Consider the following 24,393-nt stretch of genomic DNA (forward strand, 5'->3'; position numbering starts at 1 on the left):
GGAATGACAGGAATCCACATGTCCTTGGTCCAAAATTAACCATGATAAAACATCATGCCCTCCAGCTAGATTTATTTTCTCACCCAGTTTAAATAGGTATGCCTTGCTGTTTTGTCTGCATTTTGCACATAATATCAGAGTATATCCTGTCAACAGACTTCTTTGGTTGGTAAAACACCACTTTCTTAATTGGATACAACTTTGCTAGCCTATTCTGAGCTTTGAAATATTGAAAATTATAGTATTTGGGCATCAAGACATGTTCAAGAAAAACTATATCCTGACGTGTAGGAGCTAATGTACAAATGTGTGGTTTCTGGAATAGCAAAGACATTTACATTTTAATGCACAGGTTTAGGACAGAACTAGATGTAATTCAGATAATAGGGTTGCTGCAGAAATTGGTAACCCCACATTTCATTCCTCTCTCATTTTCCCATAGTGTTTGGCTTAGAAAAATGCATTGTTGATCATTATATTTTGTAGGTGCCCACTCTCATTCCTCAGTGGCAGTTGCTGAAGGAAGAAACACTTTGGATACTAGAGGAGTAGCCTGAACCTTTAAGCCTGACCTCTAAACAGTTTCAATTGGAGGGTTGATTGCACTCCTGGGAATTGGTTTTCCTTTCTTTCTCCTCTTTTGAGAAAAATGAAAACAAAATACAACAATAGGACTTTAAGCAGTATATGACATCTATGCATCAGACTGCAACCATTTGACTACGATTCTGGAGTTTTCTAGCTATACAGGAATGTTTTGGGAGTCACATGAAGAAGATGACCTTATAAAACTAGATTCAGACGTTCACACTCTGACAAGTTGATGAAACTGACCACTGATATATACAATAATTTTTTTTTTTTTTTTTAAAGAAAGAAAATCAAGAAATCTCCCCATACATTTTGGGGGATTTTTTAAAAAAGAAATGTTATCTTCACTTCTTTTCATAGAAGCCTTCCTCTTCTCTTTCTCAGATACCATTTTAAAACTAACAACTATTTTCTGCTTCTATAACACAAAAGGGTGTTTTTTAAAAAACTTTCCAAGTGGGAATTCAGTTTGAGAAAAGGACAGCAAAGCATTTTACAGTGCTAATGCAGATCCTGTTTTATCACTTCTTAGTGGTCTCATTCCCCATTCCTACACCTTTTGAGCAGATGTGCCAATAAGGTCTCTTTTTACCTTAATCTTCCAACATCCCAACTTTCGTTGTTGTTGTTGTTGTTGTTGCTGCTGCTGCTGCTGCTGCTGGTGGTGCTGCTGCTGCTGCTGCTTTATTTGGGGAGGGAGGATAAAATCCATCTCATAGTCTATTCATTATTATTTTTTTGCTTCCTCAATGGGGAAAAGAACCGAAGCTTGAATATGGCACCCTCATAATGATTTAACTAGAGCTTAATGAAAATTTCATCACAACCTGCTGTTCATTTTAATGGCCTTTGAAAGACAATAGAACAATGGCTGGAGGGAAGAAAAGATTTTCTGCTGCATACATTTGTTTAAAAGCCCCCATGTTCTGTAGTTCTCTATCCACCCCCCAGCACCTCTTCCCTCGTCTCTTCACAAAGCTGTAGGTCTTTTGTTTGTGCTATACATTTTCATTTTAGCAGAACTGAGATAATGCATAAGCTCTGTTACCATTCTTATGTCTAACTGTAACCTTTACTTAATGGAGTCTCTGGCATATGCATGGCCTCCCACTCAACACAGCATTTTCACAACCCACTCCCATCCTTCCCCCATTCCAATTTCCCTCCCCCATCCACTATTCAAGAGACATGGCATGGGCCTCATCTCCAGAAGGTCCTTTCCAGTCAAAACTATGAAATAAGTCTTAATGTTGAGGCCATAATATCTGTGTAAATGCAAACAACAATGTTCCGATCTATTGAATATATCCCTTTATTGGTGGATGGAGAGGAAGGATGGGGGAAGGGGAGAAGGAAGGGATTGACGATAAATGGCCATTAAACAAAGCAGTTGTTTTCCAGCAGACTCTTATTGTGGGCCTCATTCAATAGGAACAGACTAATTTACAATCACATCACACAGGCATGTGGGTACAAGGCCGAGAACACTGTATTTGCAGGTCCCTCTCAACTAGCTTCTCTGCAAATTTTGGTGTACCTCAAATATGAGTTCAGATGGAAACACATTTTTTCTTCTCAAATGGGTAACAGATTTGGAGAACCTTATTTTTTGAAACTGAGCTTCAAAAACAAAAAAGCTTGATGGGAGGAATCCTTTTTTGACTGAAGCTCCCAGAATCCCCAAGCCAACATGCAGGAATTTGGAGGTCCCCCCCCCCCCCAAAAAAAAAAAAAACCTTTTCAGAGTTATGCTAGCAAAAACACAAATACAAAGCAAAAGAACCTGGGTTTTTCTAGTTTTTCCACATATTTGACATGGTAACCAACAGAATGGTCAAAATAAGAAACAAGAATATTATCCTTTTTATTTCTCTTTCTCTCACTTCTCTCTTCCATGCTATGTTGGTATTATGTATGTCCTTAGTATCTGCTGGGATTTGGTTCCAGGACTCCCTGTGGATACCAAAATCTGTGGATGCTCAACTCCCATTAAATAAAATGGCATAGGAAAAAGGTGCAAATTTTTTTTTTTGGAATTTATATATTTTATGGATATTTTTAGACCATGGATGCTTGGATAAAAAAATCTGTGAATATGGACTGTAGTGCTTAAAAGACCAACCGATGAATGAGCTTCCAAGCTCTGGATCCAGCTGGACTTCCCTTCCTACTGTTAAGATTATGATCAATATAATAGGAGGCACTAAAAATGAATTAGAGGTCCAAGAATCCACCAACCATTATGACCAAGGTTGACCTGAATAAGATGTGAAAATTCCTGCTTATAAACGAGAAGACAAAGGGGAAAGTAAAAAAAAAACACAAGGTACTTCACAACCTCACTTCACAAACAGCACTTCTGATGACATGAAGACAGGATCTATCTTCAAAATCCCGGAAGTTCTTCCTCTGTCCACTCAAGCAAAGAGATTTATGATAAGCACAGTTTATCATAAACCCAATGTATAGGTATGGTGCTGTATGCATACATATGGAGGCAGTCAGCATGCAAATATGGCATGTTTCTTTGGGATCTTTTACAAGGAATTTTTAAAATTTTCACCTTCCTCCCATTCATCCATTCATGAAAGCTGCTAAAGCTAAAGTATAGTACTTGGCCTCCTCTCTCTTAAAACTTTGCTCCATTGTTAAGAACTTTCCCCCAACAATTTTGACAACACTAATAACCCAAGAGGATGTGGGCAGGAAGCAGTTGCCATTGCTCCAATCACCATGGTGATTAGTTTTCTTCTGAACAAAATTGGATGGTCCATACAGCTGACAGATACAGTTGGATCTCAGCCAAACTTTACAAGGGATGGAGCTGGACTGCTGTTAACAATGGTGTGAAAAATTCTAAACTATTTACAGCTCTATTTTTGTTTAATTCACAATCCATCATCCATTGTAATGGAGCTACAGTTTCTCTAAACTCATTTTCTCACAACTGCCATGCAGTTTTCTCACAACAGTAAGATGTTGGTTCCTCCGACAACATTTGCCTTACTTTCCATGTGCCATGTCTAGAAAATCAAGAATGAGAAAAGGGTGAGATGAACAATACACCACCACAGTTTCTTATTGAAAAGCAGAGAGGTTATCAAAATGTCACAGGGCAAAGCAAGGCCACATTCAAAGAATAACCAAGCCAAACAAAAGGCTCAAACACCCAATTGTTCCACAGTATATAGGACTGACTGGAACCTATGGAGAGCCTATAAAGACCTTTCCCAGATACTGTTCCCATCATGAAGTTTCCTGATCTAAATGTAATTGTGAAGTCCCAACTATGTACAGTGGATTGAATCAGTGGAGACTTTGATTCAGTGGATTTCCATTACTTGAGGATAATAATTGGATTGAACTGAGACATGATCTTATCCCTAGGATATCTCACAATCCCTGAATGAGCCTAATGAGAAATTGATAGGTTTCTCAGATGATGATGATGATGATGATGATGATGATGATGATGATGATAACGATAACAAGGAGGAGGAGGAGACATTTAGGTACATATCAAATCAGGAAAGCCAGGTTAGAGAAATCCAAGCACCTAAAGCTGGCATCTCTCCCCAAAAAGTCCTCAGTGGAGAAGAAAAATACAAAATCTTAAGTCATAATGGTGTCATAATGACACACTATCTCTTTTAACTCCTTGTAATTTTTCTTATGGGGTGAGCCTTTTGCAGTGATTAGACAGTGAATGGGGATATAAGAATTCTGTTGTGTTTAAGACTTCATTACATCATCTCTATCTACCCTGTGGAGCTCCTCAAAGGTCTTCTTCAGTGCCTGGATCCATCTCTATACACCCAGAACTTGAAAAGTCACTGTTACATCACTCTAATTCCCCCAAGCCAGCATAATCAGATCTCCCAGGACCTTAACAATTGATAAAACAGTAAACTGTCTTTATAAACGAGGAAAGCTGCACAAAACCATAGCAGATGGCAAAAGTGGCAGAGGTATGGGAAGAGTAGGTCGGTTAATAACAGGTATTAAAAATTAAAAACTAACTAGTTATTAGTAATATTCTCTACTTAAAATTCTGTTAAGAAAAACTTTAATTTAAAAATCAGTTTAGTTGATCTGAGTTTATCACTATATAACATGGTGTCAAAGAAGATTTGATTCAAAGCAAGTTTAATTCAAAGAATGCAGGGAAACGCAGTGACTAAGCCTATTATCTCAAGTCTCCTTATTAAAGGCCGCATATTTATTTATTTATATCCCGCCTTTCCACATGGGGCCGCAATCTTTATGTATGCACATTGCACAGCGCATATGACACTGCGAGTGCGCCATTGGCGCCTCGCGGCATCATATCCGTGCCGCAGAAAGAAGCGCCATTTTGGGGCTTCTTTTTGCTCCACGAGGGAGCTGCGCGGTTTGGCTGCTGCGGCTCCCTCGTGGAGCAACCAGCAGCGGTGCAAGACTGCCCCTTCTGGGTGGTCTGTAACGTGCCTCAGTTGACTTTAAAAAAACCAGACTGCTTTGAGAACTTTCAAACAGTCCAACACCAAAATCAGGAACAGGAGTCTAAGAAATATGACTTGACTAAACCCTCTTGAGGTACCTGAGCAGGCTACTGAAAACATCAACAATGTGGGGGAAAATAATGAACAACTTCTTTTTACAATTGAAGTTAGTGTGGTAGGGAAAGAAGACAGCATTTTCACATGAATAAGGTTATGTTTGTTTGCATATCTGAAAGACAAATAAACCATAACTTGGAAATGTTACCATTTTGGATCACAACTCCCCAAATTCTCTCATGAGATGGCTCATGGCCATTCTAGTTTGGTGTTTCTAGGAGTTGTAATCTTAAAAAAAACCCCAAACTATTAATAAGACTATGGATTAATTTTCATACTAAAGCATGGCTTACTGTTACAGGGAGGTGTTGTGAAGCAGTGCTACTTGAAGTGCTAGTCCCTGGGCCCCATGCCAGTTTGATGCTGATCCCTGGAAAACTTTCAAGAAACAAAGAAACGGTAGACAACGGCCACAAATATGATTCTGGTCCTTGGCACACTGGGGAAAAATAATTGCCATTTCCCCAGGTCAGATAGCCTGAGAAGTACTGCTGTAGACAAAACTTGGTCCAAATATCTCCCTTCCTTCTCTTTCTCTGGCATGGCCAGAGTTTGCAAGCTTTTAATCACAACTTGTTGTGTCATAGGAACTTGAACAAACCATGATTAATGTTCACAGCTGTTGGATTAAACAAGCAAACTTCAGATCAAGGATTATGAAGTTGCCTTTTTTGGGTGAACAATTTGTTTAAGATTAAGCACAGTTTATGGTTTGGGTGACACACTACAAGCTACAGTTAAAGAAAAACAGAAACAGAGATTCTGATCTACACAACTGTGATTGAGGAGGAAAGAAGAGGTATGAGTGCATGAGAATGGGGGTCACTGTGTCTCACCCTTATAGCATTAAATGGTGGTTTAGGTTGACCTGTGAACACAAGCACTAGTTGAGGGGAAGACTCAGCAGGTGCTTCAGCGCTCATTGCAATATAATATGCTTCGGTGTCTCGAGGTGTCAACCGATAGGAAATTGAAGAACAATTCTTCTTATTTGTAAAGCCTTACCTTCTGGTTCATTTTTGATGAGCTCCTCCATTTTCCTCTGTTTTAGCGTGTCCACAACATCTGCTAGACTGCCTTTGCGTCTCTCAGGAGTACCCAGGGCTGTACTGGAGAAGGATTCTCCACTTTGACGCCCACCTTCTTCTGCCTTCGAGGGTGAGGTAGATGAGTTGTGTGGGGCAAATGAAGACATCACTTTATTGCCATCAACTTCCTGAAAGAGAAATAAGACCAAATGAAACACCTCTTCAGTGTGTGTGTGTGTGTGTAATGACATGTGTACACAAAGAAAAGAAGAAATAACAATCCTTTGTTCATTTGAGTTCATTGCTGATTGTTCCTCTGTCAAAATCTTTATTTAATTGGGGCGGGGGGGGGGGGGGAGAAAGAAGAGGAAGAAGAAAAAGAAGTATTGCTTCAAAAACACAGAGAACAAAGCCTTTCCATCAAGGATAAACTAAGATTACAGGCTGAAGTGAGAAAAGATTAGCGCTCTGGAGAGAAACATTATATATATTTTTCCTCCAAATGAGAACAGTTAATGTTCACAGGTTTTCCAATAACAACATTATGGATTACCATTAATTGTTTGCTCTTTTACAGCTTTTTATGTCCAACCTTTGGGGACTTTTAAAAACCCTTCTTCTTCTTCTTCTTCTTTGTTTTGACAAAGCACTATTAATTTCCTGCCCCCCCTTTAAAAGTGCTTAATATTAGGATATGCCATACTACAATGGCCTCATCCTCTCCCCTTCCCAATACATGGTTTAAGTAACTATCTTTTCTCCATGGATCTGATCAGATCTTTCTAATTTATTCCCTCTCCCCACCCACTCCACTTTCATCTCTCTTTTACGTTTTTTTTAAAACACTCTTTTAAAGACAAAGCCTCTGGAACAAGAGTGGTCCTAATGATGCTTGCAAATGGCAAACCCAATGACATAAGCACACATCTTTCTCCAGCAAAGGTGAGATCTGGCTCTCATTAAAGTCACCAAGAATATTCTCACCTATTTTAATGGATTTGACTCTTAATAGCCACTTTCTGTTCTGTCCTGATGAAACCAGCCTTCTTCACACCTTCTGATATTTCAAACATCATCCACCTCCCCCTCCTTCACGTTTAGGTCTTTATTTCTTTCTCTCTCTTCCTCCTCCTTTGTCTTTTAGTTTCATGTTGTTTGTGTATCTTAAACTGTTTCTTCTGTTGTTGGGCTATAATTGTGTTGAAAGACTTTACATGGATCTGAAGATGAAGGCTCACCCACAAAAAGCTATGCCATAAGATGTTTAAGTCTTTAAACTGCTGCAGGAATCTCTCATGCGTTTAGTGTACACTAATCTCTGAAGATTCACACAACTGTATCCCTTTTTAAGTTCATCCCTTTTTGTGGTTGATTTTTAAGGACACTGTAGGATTGCTTTCTCCTAAACATGGCAAGTGAGGCTGGTAGATTTCTTGCTGGGGATGCAGATCTACTCTCCTGTTTTACAACTGCTCTACCCATAATTGCTCCAGATTGTACTTGGATTGCTCCAGAAGCAATCCAAGAATAAGATTCTGGGTGGCTCTTCTAAGGAGTGCCCATAGAACTGAGAGTGGAGGTGCCACCTCCATGAGAAAGGATCTGCCAGCTGCCCTGGCACATGGTAGTACTGTTACTTAACAGACCTGCCAGATTCCTATCCCAGCATAGGTCACAGGGCCTTCACCCTTGTTCAGCTGGTAATCAGAAGTGCATCCTGCATATTGCACATGATGGTTAGAAACAAACTGTCTCTGAAACTTTGAAATGCATTTAGAGATGGACCTAAGCGTTATTCTGTTTACTCACACATATCTATACATTTCCATAAAGCATACATTTGCTGGAAGTTCGAGTATCTGCTGGGCCAGAACAGTTTCCGAGTAGAAAAATAATTTTTTAAAAGTTACAATTTTGTGCAGAATAAGTACCTTAAGTCCAGTTCTTTCCATCCCTAAAGTGTTCATAGTAGCAATTTGGAGGGGAAACCCTCTGCCCTTGTCTTTGTTTCATTTGTTGTCGTTTTTATTGATGTAGAAATGATGTTGTCCTTGTACCAAAGCTCTCTGACACAGAAGGCTACATAGATCACAAACTACAAATCCCAGAATCCGATAGCATTGAGCCATGCCACTTATAGTGGTGGGAAACTGCTTTATTCCTGCATTGCAAATTATACCTGGGACTTCAGGAGACTGGGGTTCAAAACCCTGCTCGGCTGTGGAAACTCATTGTTGGGTGTATATGGGCAACTCACACTCTCTCAGACTCAAAGGAAGGTAATGGCAAACCATCTATGAACAGAACTTGCCACAAAACTCCCATGATTGAGTCGTGTTAGGGTGGCCATAAGTTTGAAATTACTTGAAGGTATACAACAATAACAACAACAATTTCTAGTCAACACATTCGGTGTTGAGTGTGATAAATAAATAATACTCCTTTGACCACAACATAATTGCTAATATCAATAGTAGCATGTTGTTGTTTTCTTGCCAACATATTGTGACATACAGACTTTCAAGTTATCAAGTAGCTTTGGTCAGCAAAGAATTGTTCTACACATCCAAATTAAAAAAAAAAAAAAAAGCAAGTGGCATAGCCTTTACTGAACCACAACATTTATGACATAATCCTTACTGAACCACAACACAATGCATATAGGGGAATTATATACTTGAATTTTCCTAAAAATGAATAAATAAAAACCCTACAAAACTAGAACAATGGGAAGAACATTGGGGTAGAATCCTTCCCCTTCTCATGCTAGCTTTCTAAAAGTGAAGTGGTTTTTGAACTCAGGAAGCATTCAAATAAGTAGTATAGGGCCTGAGAAGACCAACATCGCACAGTACATCTCAAAATCTCATTTGGATCTTAGCAAGCCTCAAGACTGTATGCTAACTAAACAACAGTGTAAGTTTGCATCAGAACAAAACAAGTCTCTTAAATAAATGCTTAACAGCAAAATGATGGAAAACCTGCAGAAGCCTGTAGCAGTAGGGAGAGCCCAGACTTTTGCCCCCCTGTATGGAAGCATATGTTATATTAACCTGTTGGCTTTTCCTAAATATTTAATATTTAGACAACATTTGGACTTGCAAGCAGGGTAGTTCAATCACATGCAGCACATACAAACAAATTGTCTCAACTCTTTCTCTGGTGCCCATCACAAAAATAGGAACTATCATCTTGATGTATGTAAGAACTGGGGGTCATAGTTATTACAGACTAATTAATAAAATTAATCAGTGTACTGAAAAATTATTCAAAGGCTTTTAAACATCTATCCAAAGAGGCAAAGATTTAAATTCAATCTACTCTTTTGAGGGAGCTCTTGACAAATGGGGTTGTATTCTCTATTTGCAAGGGGGTGGATCCTTAGTAGAGACCAAATATTAAAAGAAAAGCATATCAATATTTATATTATCCCCAACTGAATCTTCTATGAGAGACTCTGTGAAAAAAACTAGAATGTTTTTTAAGGTTCAAGACACATATGAATTCTAGTAAACAACAGTTACTATCCCAGTAGCAAACTCAGTGCTATCTCCGTGCCTGCTCCCTGTCACCTGCTTTCTGGAATATTGCTCTCTACTAGGAATCCATTCACCTGTTCAAGTTTGATTACATTTCAGCCTTTGACTATGTTAATCCTTCTAATAGTTTTATGAGGTTAGTAGTTGTTTCCATGCACAGCGAGTTTGCTTTGCAAATCTCGTGCAAATCCAATGCAGTCCAGGAGCATTAAACTCAAAAAAGTAACAGCTTCTTTTAAAAAAAAAAAACGGAAAAAAAGAAAGCCCTTCTCCAAACCCTCTTGCAAACTGGCATTGTACTTACCCTAGGACCTGCTATAGTTTCTTGTTTCTTCACTTCGAAGAACAGTACAGAAATCACTCAGATCCTTACCTTCCCACCTCAGCTTCTAGCCCCTCCATATTAAGAATAAAAGAATTGTGTGTTCGGAGTCCATCCAGTGATAATGACGGACAAAGTTGCTGTTCTCATTGCCAAACAGATTTTCTATCAATGATGGAACATTCCACTTCCAAGGTTTAATGATAAAACAGGCTTCTGCCCTTTCGCGATGAGGTCAATAATCTTCCTTTGTTAATCTTGATGAAGCTTTGCTTAATCTAGCCCCCTTGTCACCTTTGTGATTGACAGGTAAAGTCACGTCACTGGACAATAGACCTTATCCTCATCCCGGACATTTTCTCTCCCCTCCTCCCAAGTTAACCTAGTGTTCCCATCCCCTCCTTCCCTGCCCAGTTTAAAGTCTTTATTCCATTCCCCCCCCCTCTCTCTCTCTCTCTGTGTGTGTATGTCACATTTGTCTTTATAAAAGTACTTGCTCCTTTTTGCTTTATAAAGTATTACTAAAATATCATTTCTCAAGAACAGGTTGGATATTACTCAGAAAGATTTTGATAGTATTTTTTCCCTTTTCTATGTAGCTAGAACTTCATATCATACACTGACTCACACTGACACTCATCCCTCAGCCACCTTCCCTAAGCCAAAAAGTAAATTCAGGCAGATGGGAACAATGGATGAAATGTTAAAGACTTTGAAATAAATGTTTTTATGCTATTTTTATTTGAGGCAGAAGCATACCTATTTTTCTTCAAGAAGATATCCACCCATGATGTCCCCTGGCATCATTCAGTTCACTGCTGAGCTACACTTGATGAACTGTACCTCTCTTCACTTGTGGTGAAAAGAAGGTGTGAAGCGAGTTCTTTGTATGAACTCTTGTGAATCTGCTGTTGGTGCCATAGGTCCAAAACACACTGCAGAAATAATCCAATTTGACACCACTTTAACTGCCCTGGCTGAATGCTTAAAAATTCTGGGCCCTGTAGTTTTGTGAGACATTTGGCCTTCTCTGTCAAGGGAGCTCTGATGCCACAAGAAACTAAAATTCAAAGGATTCCCTAGCACTGAGCCAGAGCAATTAAACTGGTCTCAAACTGGATTATTTCTGCAGTGTGTTTTGGGCCATATTTTCACCATCCCTGGTGAAAGGTTTATAGAATCATAAACCTGGAAGAGACACCAAGGACCATTCAATCCAATCTCTTGTCATGCAGGAAGACACAACCAAATTATAGAATCATAGAGTTGGAAGAGACCACAAGGGCCATCCAGTCCAATCCACTCCCATGCAGGAAGTCTAAAACAAAGCATCCCCAACAGATGTCCATCCAGCCTCTGTTTAAAGACCTCCAAGGAGGGAGACTCCACTATACTCCAAGGGAGTGTGTTCCACTGTCAGACAGCCTTTACTGTCAGGATGTTTCTTGTAATGTTGAGGTGGAATCTCTTTTCCTGGAGCTTGCATCCATTGCTCCGGGTCCTAGTCTCTGGAACAGCAGAAACAAGCTTGCTCCCTCCTCAGCAGATGGCCATCCAACCTCTGTTGAAAAATCTCCAAAGAAGGAGACTCCACCACTCTCCAAGGAAGCATGTTCCACTGAGGAACAGCTCTTACTGTCAGGAAATTCTTTCTAATCTTTATATTGAATCCCATTTCCCATAATTTGATTCCATGACAAAGTAGTCTCCAAAGCAACAGAAAACAAGTTTGCTCCATCCTCAGTATGTTGTTGTTATTATTGTTGCTGTGTACCCTCAAGTCATTTCTGACATATGATGACCCTATCTTAAGGTTTTCTTGGGGAGTTTCTTTAGAGGGAGTTTGCCATTGCCATCCTGTAAGGGTTTCCATGGATTTGAATCCTTCACACACAGATTTCCCCTTACATGGAGGGATCTGAAATGGAGGGGAGGGCTCACTGTATGTAGATTGGGATGGGCAATGTCTAGCCCTCCAGATGTTGTTGGACCACAAGTGTCATGTCCCTTCCCAGCATCACCAGTGGTGAGGGGCTACTGGAATTGTCCACCCAGTTGCCCATTAGATCAAGGTCAGTGGTCATTTGGTGATATTACTTTTCATAGTCTGAAGTGTAAAACAACAGCGTTAAACACACCATGTAAGATAAGTTCTGTTCTCCTAATAGGTTTTTTTTTGTCTTTTTTAGTTTTTAATGTTTTGTTTTATGTGAAAAAATTGCAGAGGTACCTTGAAATTCAAATTCAGTATAATCCCATATCATCAATGCTGCAACTTTGGATTTAAGCTGGAAACAGCAAATAAACTTCCTCTATAAAGACCACCAGCAAACACATTTTAGACCACAAATTATAGTCCAGGAACCACAATGACATTAGTACAAGCCTTTTTCTCCTTTGCTGCCTTCCCATCACCCTCCCACCAACAAACTGAGCCCTGAATTGACCTGAGCTGATCCAGCTGCCTGTATCTAGGTAATTACAAGTCAGAAAGCTATGAATACAACTACCCTTCTGAAGACAATAATATATGGACTGGCAGGTTTGCAGATGCAAGCCGGGAGGTCTCCATTGAAGGGGAGGGGATGTAAATGTGCATACAGAACTGGTTTTTGAGTTATAATGATGACCAGTGAAATTGAATGTATTAGAATTGCCTGCTTAACTTGTGTTTTAATATCAACATTTTAAAATCTTTTTAAAACTTTTGTACTTCTGTTTCTTAAATTATTGTAAACTGTCTTGAGTCCTATTGTGGGAGAAAGACGGGACATAAATCTTAGAAATAAATAAATAAATATTCCATCTATTGTTGAATTAAGTGTTTAGCTAAACTGATGCATATGCAATCAATTCATATATGTCATGTGTACTCTAACTCCTGCAGGATGCACAGAGATGGCTGCACAGGACAAGAAGTAGTTGCATGTGGCAACATGGTAGTTATGAAAATCTTTGATTACTTTGTAGTCACATGTTAAGACAAATAATTCCCTGTGGCGGGGTACAGACCGCCGATTTGCGGCGGTCTGCCGCCGCCGCCAGTAGGTCCGCGGGGGAGCCGGAGCCTTCAGACGGCCCGACTCCCGTGCGGACCGAAAAAGAAGCTCCAAAATGGAGCTTCTTTTACCGTCGCGTTTGCGACGTAGCGAGGCGCCAGGGGCGCGCTCGCTACGTCACAAGCGGCGCGACGCGTACGGACGCTCAGCGTCCGATACGCAAAGATGGCGGCGCCCATGTGAAAGGGGCGCCGCCATCTTGTACGTATAGAATACGTACTAGGGTTAGGGGGGTGCGGAAGCACCGCCCCTTCCTAACCCTAGTACGTATTCTATACGTACTAAATGGCGGTGTGTATCCCGCCATAGTTTTCTCTCTGATTGTGGGGAAAATGGATATTCCTGAGCAGTTCCTCTCTAGAATTCACACACCCCATAATATTTTGGGAAATTATTCTGCACAGAAAATACATGCAGGGTTTTTTTTTGGGGGGGGGGGGTTCACATTTTTGTACAGATTTGCTGTTTTGCACAAAAGCAGCAATTTTGCATATATAACCCATATAATTTTCTGGAGGAAGTGTTTCCAGAATATACGGCTATCAACACAGAAGGCTGTCTTACACAAATCCTTTGGCTGCATCTAGACTGCAGAATTAGTGTAGTTTGTCATAGCTCATTGCTCTAGAATTCTGAGGTTTATAGTTCTGTGAGATATTTAGCCTTCTCTTTCAGAGAGTTCTTTTATATCAAATATTACCAGTTTGAATAAACAGTAAAATATTAAATATAATACCAAACACTAAATTTCAATAATACTAAATACTAAAATAAAAATAATAATAAAATATAATACAACAAACTATAGATCCCAGAATTCCATAGCACTGAGCCATGACAATTAAAGTGGTGTCAAACTGTGTTAATTTTGCAGAGTGTCAGCAGCCACTGTAACCTTTGATCAGCTGCTGCTCTTCAGGATTTAAGACGAGATTCTTTACTAGCCTTGCCTGGAGATTCCCAGGGATTACCGACTGGTCTTCCATCCAAGTACTAACCAGTCCCACCATGCTTTGTTTCCAACATCAGATGTGATCAGGCATTGCCAGGTTGTCATCAGCATTTTTATGGGTGGTGTAAATACTTAAAAAGTAAAAAACAAAAGGGCCCCTTTGCTATCCTTGATATTTCTGTTGAAAAAATATTACTCTACATAACAGTTTATTTTGAATAACAGGAACAAGAAATTCATTTCCCTTTGTTTTATCAAACTATTGCCTGAGAGCAGCATCCTTTGCATAAAATTCACAGGGTTTTTTTAAAATGTAAAACCCAAGTTTTTGGTCAAATTTTTCACAAAGATGTGAAGTGTGAAAAATCATCACTAATGCACAAAAACTCACAAAGAATGGAGAAAAGTTTTCAAAGTATTTGTTCCTATATTTGAAAATTGAATAGTTTAAGATTTACCTCCCTAATATACATGAAAACGTACACTGGTTTGTTTTAGGCAATTTATTTGTAAGCTGTTTGCAAATCACTTCAAAGTAATACAAAGCTGAAATATACATACCAATCCTCAAGAAAGGGGACACCAGGGGTTGCAATAACCATAGAAATATTGCAGTGATATCCTACACAGGCAAAGTGACACTCTAAATTCTACAACAAAGACTTTTATCATATATGGAGTGGGAAATGCCAGAAGTCAAAGGAGGATTCAGGAAAGGAAGAGGCACAGAGGATCATATTGCAAACACATGATGGAAAATGAAGTGCACCAAATAATTTTAGAAGAAAATCAGTCTGTAATTTATAAATTATATCAAAACCTTTGATTTTGTACATCAGGAAAAGTTTTGGATTGCTTGTCAACAACATTTGACTGCCCTGATGTATAACCTGGACTCAGGACAAAAGGCTACCATCAGTACAAAATACAGAAAAATGGAAATGTTTCCAATTAGCAAGGGCATCTGGCAAGACTACATTTTACTACCCTATCTGTTTAACTTGCATGCTGAATATATAATATGGGAAGCTGGACTAGACTTGGAGGAAGGAGACATGACAACTGATGGATGGAACATCAACAATTTAAGATATGCAGATGACACTATACTATTAGTAGAAAATAGCAGACTCAGAACGATTACTGAGGAAAGTCGAGGAAGAAAGTGCAAAGGCAGGTTTACAGTTGAAGATTAAGAAAACAAAAATATTGATCACAGGCGGTACCCGCCCCTTTCCCCGGTGTATCGGGGCCTAAGCTGCCAGAAAGGCAGTGGCTGAGGCCCCGATCCGCCGCTTTTCAGGCTGCGGGGAAGCGGCAAAACGCCGCTTCCCCGCAGCCTGAAAAGGGGTGTCCTTGGGGCTTCAAGCCCCAAGGACACCCCGCGGCGGCGGGGAGGAGGAGAAAGGGGCCGCTTGGCCCCTTTCTCCCTTGCTTCGCTGGGCACAGCTGTCTGAAGGCTGCGCCCAGCGACGCAAAGCGGCGCTGCAAATCAGGAAGGAGCTCCAAAATGGAGTTCCTTCCTGGTCCGCACTAAGGGCGCACTAGGTGCCCTGGCGCGGAGTGAGGACGTCACGTCCGCGCCGCCCCGTATAGAGGTGGCACAGCCGTGACGTCCTCATGGCGGTGGCTGTCTGGAACGGCCGCCGTCATTTTTTACGCGCAGAGCACGTATTAGGGTTAGGGAGGTGCAGAAGCACTGCACCTCTCTAACTCTAGTATGCGCTCCGCGCGTACTTTAATGGCGGTGTGTAACCCGCCACAGATTATTTACATATTTTTAAAGCATACAAAAGAGACCTTGAAACAGTTCAAGATTTTCCATACCTTGACTCAGTCATAAATTAAAATTAAAATTAAAAGAAAAAAGGCTAAGACTTGGAAGGGTACTATGAATGAACTAGACACGATCGTGAAGTTTGAAAATATATCATTGAATACTAAAGTTAAGATTGTTCATCCCATTATATCTCCAATTCCTTTTATGGTTGTGAAACCTGGGCAATGAAGAAAGCTGATAAGAAGAAAATCAATTCATTTGAAATGGGCCACTAGAGAAGAGTTCTGTGGATACTACAGAGTGCTTAAAAAACAAACAAATCAATGTGTCCTAGAGCATATCAAATTTTAACTCTCTCTTTGGAAGCCAAGATGAGACTGGTGTACTCTGGACATATCATGACAAGATATGACTCACTAGAAAAGACAACAATGCTGGGAAGATAGAATTCCTTAGGAAAAGAGGGGAAAATACATTACAGATGGATAGACCCAATCAAGGAAGCCATGGCCCTGAGTATGTAGGACCTGAGCAGAGCTGTTGATAATAGGGCAGCCTGAAGGTATTTCAAACATAAGGTCACCATATGTCAAAGCTGACTTGACAAAGTTAATAAGAAACCAGTTTCATGACTGTGCCATCAGTTTCAAGGGTTTCAGCTGTTCGGTTAACAAGTGTGCCATATACTACATAACCATAAAATACAGTTTTGTTAAAATCATTTTATAAAAACTTGCTGGGACAGAAAGGTATTAACCTGTCACCAAAAGAAGAAGGTGCCCATGCCCAACTTCTTCTGGAAGGGAGTTGCAAAGTGCAGGAACAGCCATGGATAAGGCCTTCTTCTGTGATCCCACCAACCATGCCTGTGAAGGCATTTGGACAGAGAGAAGTGTTTCCCCTGCAGATCTTAAAGCTTCAGTAGGCTCATTGGGAAAAATACAGTCCTTCAAATAGCTTGGGGCTGACAAACCCCCATCTTTAACTCACAAAGTGATATATGCTGTCATTCACTAAACAACCTTTCATTGACTTTCTTGCCCTTATTGTCTTCTCAATATAAACATCAAAGCTGGAGAAGATATGGCTTTCTGGATGATGTTGGGTGGCAACTTCCATGAGCCCTAGCTAGCTAAGTCAGTGGAAACATATGTCCAATATCTTTCAGAAGACCCCTGTGTGTATTGTGTGCCTTCAAGTCATTCCCGACTTATGGTGACTCTAAGGTGAACCTGCCATGGGGGTTTCTTGGCAAGATTTATTCACAGTAGGTTTGCCATTGCCTTCCCCCAAGGCTGAGAAATTATGACTTGCCCAGGGTCACCAAGTGAGTTTCATGGCTGAGTTGAGAATCGAACCCTGGTTTCCAGAGTCGTAGTCGAACACTCAAACCACTACACCATGACAAGAGTTTCAGTTCTACTAATAACTGAAAAAGGAAAGTATACACAAATAAGGGTTCCAACAAATCCTTTCACTATAAAGTGCTTCTGCAATGATGTAGTGTGCTGATAGTCGAATGCCCTGTTTTAGGAAAGGCTCTCCCACCCAGTAAACTCAGGACCAGAGTTCTATAGGCTGGACAAAAATGAGAGAAAATATTCCCCCATCTTGCTACTGAATTTTCCTTGACTTAATTTGATACTGTTAACTCCCCTTAATGCTCCCCTTCAGTATCCAAAACCACCTTCTTCGCCTTCCTTGGTGTCTGCGCATGTTGACATCCTCTCAGGCAGTTATCCTGCCACATTTAGCCTTTCTGTATACATATTTAGCTCTCTCAATCTTTCTCCACTAATGAGTTCCTGAAGCCCTTTCATCATTTCTCTTCCTCACATCTGAAATCCCTCCAATTTGTTGACATCTTTTGAGGTGCCTGGGATTGAACACAACATTTTACATGTAATCTGACCAGAAGCTATGAAAAGCGGGACAATTACCTCCTTGTTACCTCCTTTTCTCCCTTCCCTGCCTCAGAGGAAGCTCACATCTAATTTGCTCTGTCACACCTAAACCTTTTTTCACCATTACTCCTTTTCCAAGTGATTTCCTCCCCTCGATTATCTGGATTTTGCATTATTTTCTTCCCCGATCTGCATTAAACTGTAATTTTACAAGCATAGCCCCATTTCATAACTCCCACAGATAACATAGTTTTAACCTCTCTTCCTATTATTTCTCTCTCTTGACTGGTGATGAATTCAAAATGTAATTAATCCTTTCTCTTTCTCTTTTTTACTTACCCCCCCCCCCAAAAAAAAACAGGAAACCAGCTCTCTCCTACAGAATTACCAGAGTAACTATTTTAAGGATTTTTTAAAAAAATAAAAACAACAACAATCCACTCCTTACAAAGAACATTTTACTGGCTCACTAAAAGTGAAGTTGATAGTTAATTAATATATCACTTGTTGCTGAAATGATATAGATTGCTTATATCCACATAAAGAGATGCAAGTATTCTATAGTTTCTGGCTGGTGAGACTTTGGCATATATTCATTCATAAATCCCTTACCTCCTAGTTCTCTATTAATCTCCAAAAGGTAGGAAAATGCACCCTAAATATGGGTGAAATGTCAAACACATTTTTTACTTGATCATGGATATGTAAACATATATGTACATATTGCAAAGAACTGCATCAAAACACTGGGAGTGCACCAAGGTTTGGTAGCTAAGTTTTGATCTGCACTTTAGACTGTAAGATGCAAGTTACATCATTTTATAATAAAGCCTCTCTTAACCAAAATATTTGGGTCCAGTAGTGTTTTGGATTTTGATTTATTTATTTGGAATGCCTGTATTTGTAGGTATGTACATAATCAGATGTCAAGGAGATGGGGCTCAAGTCTAAAAATCAAATATATGTTTCATATACACTTTATACACATAGCCTGAAGGTAATTTTATACAACATTTTAAATATATTGTTTTTGTATTAAACACATGTTTGAGTACATTGAGCCACCAAAAAGCATAGGTGTTAATATCTTGGCCACCATGAAAAAGATTTTGGTTTTGGATGTTTCTGACAAGTAAGCTCCCTTTTTTTAACCATTTGTATCACTGTTCTTCATCCCCTGTCTTTCTATAAGTTTTTTGCTTTTTTTAGCAGCATGGGCACTGAGGCAATAGGGAAGGAGGGCTAAAGATGCACAGACTTTCAGTGTCAGGTTGCTGAAGTGTGTCTGCAACAAACAATGCAATAAAGCTTGAGCTGAGAAAATATGGGCTTCTAGTGGATCCTATTGCAGCTTTGTGTGCCTGCTTACAACAGGCAAGGTACAGCAGCTGCCTTCAGAATGCCTTAATGAGTATGCATCTCAGCGGTCTGTAACGGGCCTATGCTTCTATTAATGCAGGCCAAAATAGCATTCTCCTTCTTTTCTGCAGCATTACACTTCTGACTCATGGTCAACCTATGATCAACAATAATCCCAAGATCCTTTGTGTATGTATCCCCCATCTGTGCATTTGGTTTTTTGTGGCTTAAACATAGAGTTTTGCATTTGTCTCTACTGAACTTCATTTTATTAATTTATGCCCAATTTTCTAGTTTATCTAAATCCATTTGACTTCTGTTCCTATCTTCCTATAAGTTAGCAACACTTTCCGGCTTTTGTGGCATCTGAAATACAAACAAATATATTGTGGCATGCATTAGATCTGTAGCAATTAGAACTAAATTGGGCAAGTAGAAACCCAAAAAGATGATCCTATGGCTGGGATGTCTATGCAACTGAAGTGTACATTTCTGTAGGTCTCTCATACAGCTTGAGTGTAATCTGTACTCTCTCCCAACATACTTCCTAGATGTTCAGAACTAATATGTCAGCAAGAAGGTTGGTCTAAGATCTTCTCTCTGATTAATATATTCCCTTTCTTCCCTTCCAATGAGCTCAAGGCAAAAATGTTTGGTTCTCCTCCTCACTTGATCTTTGAAACAATTCCGTGAGGCTAAGAAAGAGAAAACGAATGGCCAAAGGCCACCCAATGAGTTTCATGGCTGAATCATGACTTGAACCTGGATCAGTCAAGTGCCTTCTCCACTACACCACACTGTCTTGTAGATATATTGAACATTTTCTCTGGACAAGCACTTAGACATTAAATCTCCTCTCTTCAGAAGATTAATCCAGCAATGCATCCATCGCTCCAGACTTCCTTTAATTTGTTTCACCCCAGAGACGAATACAAATAGAATCTGGATAGGGCAGGCTCTGCCAGTAGGCAGTCAGGAAACTAATTCAGGCATTCAGTACTGAGGCAACAGTTGCTAGCAGTTGCTAGCACCCACATATGTTTCCTTAGTCCCTTGGACATCCTCTCTCTTGGGGATGAGAGCTCTATATGCCACACAATTTTTCCTGCATTCCCTAAATGGCTGATGGTGTGGCAGAGGACTTGCCCCATTTCTACTGTAACATTCAGTGCTGGTTCCAGTCAGTTTTAATATGTGAATATATAGGTACAGAATGTTTGACACAGGAAGAAAAGTATTTGAGGGGAAGCTCTGACATACATGCAGAATTGTTGTGCATCTAATGCACCAAATGCTCCCTTTTATATCTCTTTTCAGACAACATAAAAATATTAACACATGGGGTAGAGCTGAAGGAGAAAAGAAGTAGCATTGGAATAGCAGTCTTCAAATCATCCTCTGTGTGTGTGTGTGTGTGTGTGTGCATGTGTGCACGCACACACACACACACACATGCCTTCAAGTTACCTGTCGACTTATGGCAACCTAATGAATTTCATAGTTTTCTTCAGTAAGGATGACTGAGGGCCAAAACAGATGGGCAAAATACCATGGAGCAACCCTGTGGTATTCGGGCTGCAGTTTCCATCCAGGTTAGTTCCTGGGCCAACATAGTCATTTGTGGGTGTTCACACACCAGCCCACCAAGCCATGGATCTGCTGCTGCCATGCACCCTTTACCTGCCATTGCCACTGCACCCACTCCAAAGGCTGTAACTATGGTCCATAAGAATGGAAACAGGACCCTTGGCTACACTCATGTGGTCATGCACCCCATTCCAAAATGGCAGACCATGGCAGGGGCTACTGGAACAGACACAACAGCAGCAGCAGGTAAGAGTCATGCAGGGCTGTTTGATCTGCTTGCTGTTGATGCAGAGTTTCTAGGCTGGTCTTTTTTGACCAAATCATGACCCCTTTGGTTCAGTCTGCAATTATTGGATCAGCATCTGAATCTTTCAGTCATGGCCCATGGTTAATGGCCTCCATCATCTGGACAGGGCAATGCCAGGCCAAGGGGAACATGGACCATGCGCACAGGCCCTTAGAGGTGGTTTTGCCAGGTCCTTCTTCTGAAATATAGCCTACAACACCTGGTATTTGTTGTTGGTCTCCCATACAAATAGTCACTAGGGCTGACTCTGTTTAGCTTCCAAGATCAGACCTAGTGCTTTTAGGGCATCCTCCTAATCACTTTCAAAACAAAACAAAACCTATAACCCTTTTTTGGATAAAAATCTTTTCCTTGATAGAGTGATGCATGAGTGTCAAAGTTAATTGAAAATCAAAATGAGTCAATAGGCCTCTCCTAACATTGTTATTTATTTATTTACTAACTTACTTATTGGAATGATGAGAAGCAGGGGAGATAACAGTGATGAGGATATAAAAGGGGGTGAAGCAAGTGGTGAACTGGCACCCCCTTAAAACACAAATAGACCATAAATATTGAAACACGCCAGAAATCAAAGCAATTTTAAAACACATATATTTGCAGGAAGGGAGAAACACAGCACCAATCTGTTAAAAAGCCCTTTTCCCAACAGTCAGCCAACTGCTGAAATCCTGCCAGAATAAAAAGGTTATGACATCTCCTGGTAAGAAAGGTTTACATTGCATGGGGAGGGGGGGTTGCTTCAGAAAAAGTGTGGAGTGGAGATAGACACATGGCATGAGGAAAGTGGATAGGGAGAATTTTTTCTCCTCACATGATACTAAAGCCATTGGAGTGATCTAGAGATGCTGAATAGTTAAAAGGAAGTACTTTTTCACATAGCAGACAGTTACGCTGGAATCTGTTATCATAAGACACAAGGATGGCCACCGACTGACTTCAAAAGGGGAATAGTCTAGGGAAGTAAAGCCTGATACAGTTTATCCTTATGCAGTAAATGGGGCAGTGCGAACATTTTTCTTCTCACTGAAACATGACAAGATTTTTTAAAGCAGGAATTGGGGACATTATGAGATTTTACCCATTTCCAAAGCTGGATTTTATGCATCTCTATATATGTATAAAAATAAAATTGTTGTTTTGCTGAATAAAACAAAATGAACAGAATTAAAAAGGCTGCCTTGCTGAATATGAAAAGTAAAAGCACTTGGATGAGAAAAAAAAACATTCTTGATGCGATGAGACTGTCTTTTTGAGTCCAGAACTACACCAGAACCTCCAAGAGGAATGACAGCAAAGAATATCTAAATTCTTATTTGCACATTAGTCCTTGAGGTAGAGACTTGAAAAATGGGTCATTCCTCAAGCATCTCTACCTCTTCATTCTCATTTCTTCTACCATTCTTTTCATGAATCATACTCGTGTGGGCATGGTGCAAATGGTCCATAAACAACATCTCCACCACTATTACTACCAACTCATCGTCCTCATCCTCATCCATTCCTTCTAGTAATGACTGAATTACTGAAGTTGAGAGTGCCAACTGCAGATAATTTTTAGTTGTTTCCAGAATAAATTACTCAGCCATGCAGCAACCCCCCACATATATCTGATGATTCTGCCCACCGTTATTGTTTTAAGTGTTCATGTAATTTTAACCTTAAACTGTTTAATACTTTTTAGGGGGGGTATTTTGTATATATGGTGTATTCTTTTAACATTGTAAGCTGCTTTGATTGTTTTTACAAAAAGTGGGCTAGAAATAAAAGTTTTGTTTATTGTTGTTGTTGTTGTTGTTGTTGTTGTTGTTTTTCTAGCCAAAATAGGGCATCTGAAAAGTGAGAGGGAAGGATGAATCACCGTGGTTGGAGTAGCCCCAACAATTACAGAAGGGGGGTACTTTATGTAAAAAAAAAAAAAAACCAATAGAGGGGAATCAACCCTCTTGGGCTTCAGCAGATGACCAATCCATTACACAGTTGCAACTCCCAAGTGTGAAAGAGTGTTACAGCAGAATTCATATTGTCCTTTGAATGGGAAACATTGAAAATCTTATGTTTACCATGCTTGCATACATTTAATTGGATACTCTATTTATATTCCACCTTTCTCCTGACACTGTAATGGGTAGTCAGGGCTGGCAGATTGCTGTACCCCCAAGTAGATGCATTCCACATTGCAACACTTCATTGGAGTCTCCATTTGTCTAATATTATAATTAACATTACCCCATAAATTAAAATGGCATAAAACCAACCACCCCAATTTCAGAAATGTACATACAGTTTCCTCTGCTTTCTTGCCCCTAAGAATGAATGAAATCACATTCCTGTGACAAGGATGTGTCGTTTGATTAATAGAGCCTGACTTTAAACAATCTGGTGTTTCTGGACGTCAGATCTATAAAGAGCAAATCTCAGGGTATGATCCAGCCAGGTATCGCTGTGCCTAACAGCACTGAACTGATACGCATCGAGGGTTCAACAAAAACCCCTCTGAAATCCATTCATTATACTTAGCAACATCAAACAGAGAAAAATAATTAAAAAGCTCCCATTGAGCACCTAGAGACCTTGAGCACAGACAGGGGGGAACACAAAGGCAGGGTATTTGGTTACAAGAGTCATACTTCATCTTTTTAATTATTTTTTATGGCAGGTTTGGTGGTCTGTCAGGGATTTACATATACACCCTCCTATCTTTCATTTTTTAATGACTATGCATTGAACATAGACATTGTGTGCACATGTAAAGAGTAGATGTAGATGGACTTCAAGAGGAGTATTTCTAAGATGTTTCCAAGTGTGGATGCTCATATCATATATTCTCTCTCTCTCTCTCTCTCTCTCTCTCTATATATATATATATATATATATATATATATATACTTGAACAGATGAAATTATATAGAAAAGTAGTTCAAATAACATACAAATGACATTACAGTTGGCTCTCCCTATCCACAGATTTTTATCCATGGATCCAAGCATCCACAGATTGAAAATATTCCAAAAAAAATATTAATTCCAAAAAGCAAGTCTTGATTTTACCCTTTTACATAAGGATCAGCAATTTACTATGCCATTTTATTTAATGGGACTTGAACACCCATGGATTTGGTATCTACAGGGAGTCATGGAATCAAAACCCAGCAGATACCAAGGCCCCATTGTACATTATAACTAAGATCCCCTTTTGCTCAAGGTATTGATAGATAAACAATATTGGTATCCAGAAATACCTTTCTGGACAACTTCGAACCCCTTTATGATTAGGTTATAGTTATAGGGGCTTGCTATGCTGGCGGTGGTATAATAGCCACTGTCAGGGCCTCCCATGCCAGACAGGTAACAACCGAACGTCTGA

At 39.8% G+C, this 24,393-nt stretch overlaps 1 protein-coding gene across 7 annotated transcripts in view; it reads right to left on the reverse strand.

Annotated features, from left to right (window-relative positions):
* SOX5 (SRY-box transcription factor 5) overlaps positions 1 to 24,393 on the reverse strand; it is a 454,554-nt gene that overhangs the window by 337,706 nt on the left and 92,455 nt on the right. For 6 of the 7 annotated variants that reach the window (XM_089527613.1, XM_089527612.1, XM_089527609.1 and 3 more), the window contains exon 3: positions 6,195 to 6,405. In XM_089527613.1, coding sequence (XP_089383739.1) covers positions 6,195 to 6,405 — 211 coding nt within the window. Of the gene's footprint in view, positions 1 to 6,194; positions 6,406 to 10,129; positions 10,435 to 24,393 lie in introns of those variants that run through there. The other variant, XM_089527614.1, reaches the window with a different exon arrangement.

The sequence above is a fragment of the Sceloporus occidentalis genome, unplaced genomic scaffold (genome assembly GCF_023333645.1).
Source record: "Sceloporus occidentalis isolate IW3139 unplaced genomic scaffold, rSceOcc1.0.p SCAF_5, whole genome shotgun sequence".
Taxonomy (NCBI): Eukaryota; Metazoa; Chordata; class Lepidosauria; order Squamata; family Phrynosomatidae; genus Sceloporus; species Sceloporus occidentalis.